The following is a 6647-nucleotide window of genomic DNA, read 5'->3' on the forward strand; positions in this document are numbered from 1 at the left end:
AGTACCAGAGGCTAAAGAATGTGAACAGAAAGCCCATCTCTACTCTGTTTTAAGAGCAATAGAAGAGCCTGTTTTTTACTGAGCAAGTAATTTCAGAGAAGTCAGTTAAGCAGGTTTTTTGGGTTTTTAAAGAAAGCTTAGGGCATAGAATCCCCATCCAGGCATCTACTTTACTTCCCCTCTTATAAACAACATTACTACTTACACAGAGCAGAACGTAGCATCTTTTTCCACTGCTGCAGAACTATTACTCACTTGTATGTATTCATACAGGACCATGGCCCTTTAAAGCAGTCGAAACTTTCCCCAAGAATTCTCTTCTAGGATACTGTTGTCTGGCTTCTGTTTTCATTATTTAGTTCAGCTCTCCCAAATTTTCTAATTTGGAAAAAGGTACATATACAGGCAGCAAAATATCATCATACCTATTAAAGCCTCCCTAGAGCATTTTGCCTTTGCCAGAATTATTTACCAAGTTTTTCCTATGTAAATTCTGCTGCAAGGGGATATGAGAGTACATATTGGCCAAAAAACATATTTTCCATGCAGTAAATTACTACCCTAAAAAGCACTATTCCCTTGTTAAGCGTTTGATTAAAAGAAGTGGCCTATTTTTTGCCACTTACAACTTAACGATGAAGTCAGGTACACGGGCAAGTATTTGTGAGAGCCACTTTATTTCTTCACAATTTGAATGACATCCTCATCCTCAAGAGTGTGATCCTTGCCAACTTTCTGAGGGTTGTGTTTAACAGATGAACCCCAGACCAATGCACTGAAAGGGGAGAAAAAAAAAGTTAAAAAGGCTACAGAGTTTAGTAAACAGACAGCTATTTATATTACAAACCTAATAAAGACAGCAATGCTTAAGAGCTATTTTTGTTGCTGAACAAGTACCTGGATGAGTGGTCTGTGTGAACTAGAGCATAAACAGATCAAAACAAAGTGTGAAGTCGTTCAAAAATACTTGTATGCAGAGGACATGGCCCGTAGTACTGCACCCAAGGTTACTTTGAAGTTTAAAGAAAAATGTTTCACATGTGGAGGAAACTGGATCAGTAAAGAGTATAGAAACATTAAATATAATAATTTAAGTATCATGTTTACATTTTCATGGGGAGGTCTTTTCTACTCAACATCAAAACTGAATCCTGTTTTCCCTTCTAGCTTACAGGAGAGCAAGAACATACCAACATGTGGATTACTTCCTGTACTCTAAATAGGAGTCTTTGATGTTAGTACTTACTATTTAAAGTCTTTAATGAGATTTTTGTGGATCTTCATGCAAAAATCCTCTACAGTAGTCTTGCAGTAAGGTAGCACTACAGGAGAGGTATAGTCTGGAAGCTGTCCTTTAGGTTTGGTGTAGCTGTAACACAGGTGGAGCAGTTATCACTAAGGGAACCTTCTGTTCTTTTTAAACCCACCATGAAGTTTCATTGGTTATTTTCACTACCCCACTAATGCTTGTACCAAGTTGCACAATTTTAGTGGTGACAGGTATCCTGTTTGCTGCTCTTAAGCTGAAAATAGAGCTGAGTAGCAATACTCGCTGCAGCAGATTTTCCCTTGCAAAGATTTATCCATGCTAGACTTTCTGTTGCTTCTTGAAGGAACAGAAGAGGAAATAGGAGTAGCTGATGAAAAGAACAGCTACAGCTTTACAGTTCCAACTCTGTGAAATGCTGAACTCACCTACACAAGGGAAAAACTGACAAAATCCCAGGTACCAAAAATGCTAAATCTCCTTTACAGTTTATTTTATTTTACATTATGTTGTTAAAAGCAGCATACAAATTTTAAAAATAACTGTGCTGTAAATATTATTTCATTTTTATGCATTTGGACCTACTTATGGCTATGCGGTAAGCCTGTTCATAGTAAAATAAGTGAAATGCTAGATGAAAGCCTTAATTCAGTGCTATTAAGAGAACTGAATGCATAATGTCACCTGTGACAGAGTAAAAACATGACTACCTCTGGAATTCACATCTTTGCACTAAATTTGACTAGAGACCTTTTTAAAAATAAACAAATTTATCTAACAATCCTGATTCACCCCTTCTTGAGTCTCAGCCTTACATCTAACACCACAGAAGGCAACAGTTGGGACTCACATTCGTACTAGCTTCAAGTAGTCCCAAATCTTCTCTAGCAAATCGTCAAAGTTCCAGCGATGATGAGCAGATATCGGTACGCAATGAGGTACCTTGTAAATGATATCTAGTTCCTCGATGGAAATCTGGTCAATTTTATTCAGGACATAAATGCATGGGATGTAAACCCTGCAAAGAGAAGGAAAGAGCGAGTCAGCAGCCTAACAGCAATGTACGGCTATTTTCACTGAAAAAGAACAGCATGATTTTAGAAAAGGACAGTAGGGTGCTAAATAGCACTTGCTGATAGCACATTACTACTTTGTGTCTGTGGGAAGCACACTTGAGAGGGCAATCTCTTCCTTGTAACCTAAACTGCATGTAAGGCAAGTGTCCCAAGAGTACCTGTTTCCTTCAACAACGTCAATGAGGTCGTCGGCAGTGGCGTCGCTGCGCAGCGTCACGTCGGCGTTGTGAATTTTATACTCCGCCAAGATGCTCTTCACTGTTTCGGTATCCAGCTCGCTCTGAGGACACTGAACGAACATGCAGCGTTAAGCAAGGTATCGTGGAGCCTACATCAAATCAAGTGTTACTATCACCCACCAATTACTGCAGATATGTTACTAGATGTAATATCTACCAATTACTGTACATATGTTACTGGAAATACTAGCTGCACTGTAAGTTATTGCATTTGATTATGGTTTTGCTATGGTTAGTCTGTAGAGAAGGAAAAGAGATTTAAGTCACAACTTTTCTTCACATCAGCAGTTTGCAGCCATCGATGGTGTTATCTCAAAAGTAAAGTTTCCAGTCATTTTGGGACTACTTTCTATAGAAAATTCCTTATGTCCTAGTTCAGTACCAAGCCAACTAAATATTTGATACTTTGCTCCCATAGATACTTTGGTATCTATGCCTATCTCAATGAATATTTAATGGAAAATGAAGTATCGTCCAGGAAAGTAGCTGATTACAGCACACTGCAGCGGTTCAGAAGTCACAGCATAGGAATGGGCTAAAATACCATTCACTGCAAAAGCATCTTTCTACAAAGAAAATTTCCAACTTACCGTGGCTGTAAGGTTAATGCCACCTTTATCCTTTTTTTTGAAGCCAATATTGGGGGCTTACTATTCAGACGTATCCCAAATCCCTCCAGTTCATTCTCAATAATTTTCTTGTGCCCAAGGGGTTTCAATACATCCAGAACAATTAGAATGAGGTTACAGGTTCGAGCAACTAAGAATCAGAAAAAGAAAACCACCCCTCAAAAAACTACACTCATGCACCAAGATAAAACAGCACCAAAGGTGGCTCAGTGGCTTGACAAGAACATTAAACTCATAAAGGCCAGTACTGTTTTGTATTTTTTAATTTCAAAGTAAGACTGAACTTGTTCAAGCATCACTGACTTGTACGTGATGCAAGAATCAGGCACACTGAAAAAAGCTTTTTTCCTGGCTATGTTCAGATACCAAAAACATAACAGTAAACTTGGTAAAAAAATTAAAACAGCACCCTTGTTTAATATGAGGTCATATCTACCTTTAAAATTAGTAATAGATTTTCAGTGCAGTGTCAACGCACAGCACAAACTCATCAAATGCATAAAACCATAACTGAAAACAGAGCAAACTGAAAACAGCTACTGCAAAGCAACCAAGCCACAATAAATCATCATTTCCAAGATATCAGAACTCATGATTCAACCATGAATTTTCATAAGCTGTGCTAGCTTAACCGGTAACAGGATGTTGTCTGGTGCTTTCTCCAAGGCCTGACACTCACCTGCAATGACTTGCCGTCCTCTGCCTTTCCCATCCTTGGCGCCTTCGATTATTCCTGGGAGATCAAGAAGCTATTTTTCAGAGGAAAGAAAGTAACCCATGAGGAAAATATTTCTCTTCAAGGAGAAAATAAAGCCCATTTTTACCTTTCTCCTAAAGCAGTTCACTGCAGTTCTGTACAGAATGTAGCAGAACCGTTTCCCCATGGATGTAAGAACACTATTATCCCCAATCCCCCACTGCTACAGTGGAACAGAACAGTGTTAAACAAAACAAGAGAGCTACTACAAGAACTTCTCCCCAGAGCAATGTGAAAAAAGGTTAAAATCAGCACCTCATGGGAGTATCTCCAACATGTTTTCAAGTGCTTCTGTTTATTGCTTATAATCTGCTAATGTTAAATCTTACTAAGCAGGCAAAACATGGCTATGTCCACACATACCCTTGTATGCAGACACAAGACCTCACCTGTATTTTCGCTCCCTTGTACCTAATGACCCCGGGCACGGTTGTCAGCGTCGTGAATTCATACGCTGCCACTTCAGAGTACACGCCAGCGAGATTACTTAAAAGAGTAGACTTCCCCACTGACGGAAAACCCACAAACCCAATGCGGGCATCCCCCGTCTTTGCAACATCAAAACCTGCAAAGGAGGAGTAAAAAATGGATATACAGTCATTTAAATTAGCCACTTTCTATATCTTAAGGCTCCGCGAGCTGCCGCACCACCGCTTTTACCGGTGCCCGCGGGTCAGGGCCGGGCCCAACGCACCTTCGCCGGGGCCGCCGCCGCCGCCGCCCTTTGGGGTGATGAGCTCCCGGCGCAGCTTGGCCAGGCGGGCCTTGAGCAGCCCCAGGTGATGCGCCGTGGCCTTGTTCTTCTGCGTGCGCGCCATCTGCAAGAGCACGGGTCGCCGCGGTCACCGCACCGCGCCGACCGGGCCGCACCGGACCGGCCAACACCGCCTCAGGCCGCGCCGCCGCTCGGCAGCAGCCCTCAAGGCGGCGGGCGCCGTTACCTCGGCCTCTATCTCCGCGATCTTCGCCAAGGTGCCGCTCATGGTGCCGCCGCTCCCCGCGCGGCAGCCGCCGCCACACGCGCTCGCAGAACCGCCGCCGCCCGGGCCTCACCGGCGCCGCCGTGCGCAGGCGCCGCGACAGCTCTCGCGGGAGCGGCCGCCACTCTCGCGAGAGGCAGCGGGCGCGCGCTCTCCCCTCCACCTGCCCCCGCCGAGGGCGGCAAAGGGCGCGCGCAGCAGCGCCCCCTGCGCGGCCGCGTGTGAGGGAGCAGCGCGAGGGCGGCGGGAGCCCGCCCTGCTGCTCGGTGACAGCGGCGGCTGCCTCCGCCCCCGGCTTCCCTGGAGCCGCCTGCTGCCAACCAGGTGTGCAGAGGTGCCCCAGCTCCTTGGAGCCGCTAACACTTCTGCAGTACGTAGATATAATTGAATTGTTCAAGTCTTCCTATGTATATATGTATACTTTTAATGGCTTCTTTAAAGAGGTTAGTTTCTCCAGCCTTTGGCAATATTCCAAGAAGCCAGGTAGTAATGCTTGGAGTAAAAAATACTTTCACAACATAGGGGATTTTTTTTTTTAGTGTCAGTTTTTAAAGTTTTTTTCAAGTTTGTTAGAACTACTTTCCAGAAGGTTCTTCTGTCTCAATTTATAGCAAAGTCAGCTGTTAGTTGAAATATCTAAATGTAAAACTCATGTGAAACATGTTTTTAAATGATAAGGTACTCTCCCAGGCCCATGTTGTTGAAGTCATTATATTGGCACTATTGCAGAACCACCTGCCCTGTCTTCAGACAAAATTCAGAATATTGTAAGATTGGAAAACTTAATACTATTGTTATAGTAACAAAAATGTTGCAGGTCATTAAGTATTCTTTGACTTCTATTGAAAAAAAAAAAAAAAAAAAAAAAGACAAGAAGTAGCACAGTGGAAACCGAGCTGGTTTCCATGGTTTGGTGGCCAAATTGGCTACTTCCTTCTGGCTCTTCATATCTCTGCTTTATGTATTTGTTTCATCTTTAGAATGATAAAGCTGCCTACTATAAACACTTTATAGTAGAAACTGATATAAACACAAGCTTATACAGAGTCTACTAAAATAGAACCACAAATAAAAAAAGAGATGCTATTCTTGGCAATGTTAGGTCAGCTAAGCTAGGTTAAATATAAATGCACCTATGACTGTATATTTGTTCAGAGTTTTCTAATTATTCCTTGTGTGAAAAAAATACCTGTTTTCAACATACGACACAGCAGACTTGGTGTAGATGTTTTTCCTATTTACCTCAGATGGAGTTGGACTTGTTTATGCCTCAGGTGAATTCAGTTATACAAACACTCAGCATGTTTCTGGTTTCTTTTACTGACTGAGAGGAGTGGCCAACACTAAAGAGGGCTGCACTGCCGTTCAGAGAGACCTAGACAGGATGGAGAGCTGGGCAGAGAGGAACCTCATGAGGTTCAACAAGGACAAGGGCAGGGTCCTGCACCTGGAGAGGAAAAAACCCCAGGCCCCAGGACAGATTAGGGGTTGACCTGCTGGAAGGCAGCTCCGCGGAGAGGGATTTGGGAGTCCTGGTTGACAACAGTTAACCATGAGGCAGTGATGTGCCCTCATGGCCAAGAAGGCCAATGGGCTCCTGGCCGCACCAGGAGGAGCGTTGCCAGCGGGAGAGGGAGGGGATCCTGCCCCTCTGCTCAGCTCTGGGGAGGCACCTGGAGCATTGGGGGCAGTTCTGGGC

General features: G+C 43.4%; 1 protein-coding gene across 1 annotated transcript; it reads right to left on the reverse strand.

Annotated features, from left to right (window-relative positions):
* Positions 1–658: 658 nt before the first annotated feature.
* Positions 659–5045, reverse strand: DRG1 (developmentally regulated GTP binding protein 1). The gene is given in 10 exon segments (XM_088532390.1): positions 659–775; positions 1247–1369; positions 2118–2285; positions 2502–2632; positions 3173–3222; positions 3225–3341; positions 3891–3960; positions 4358–4533; positions 4663–4786; positions 4910–5045. Coding segments are annotated over 10 exon segments (1101 nt in total). The 5' UTR covers positions 4952–5045; the 3' UTR covers positions 659–675.
* Between the last annotated feature and the right edge of the window lie 1602 nt (positions 5046–6647).

Source organism: Tinamus guttatus, unplaced genomic scaffold, assembly GCF_059628265.1.
Source record: "Tinamus guttatus ecotype Peru unplaced genomic scaffold, ASM5962826v1 Tinamus_guttatus_pri_ptg000459l, whole genome shotgun sequence".
NCBI classification, from domain to species: Eukaryota; Metazoa; Chordata; class Aves; order Tinamiformes; family Tinamidae; genus Tinamus; species Tinamus guttatus.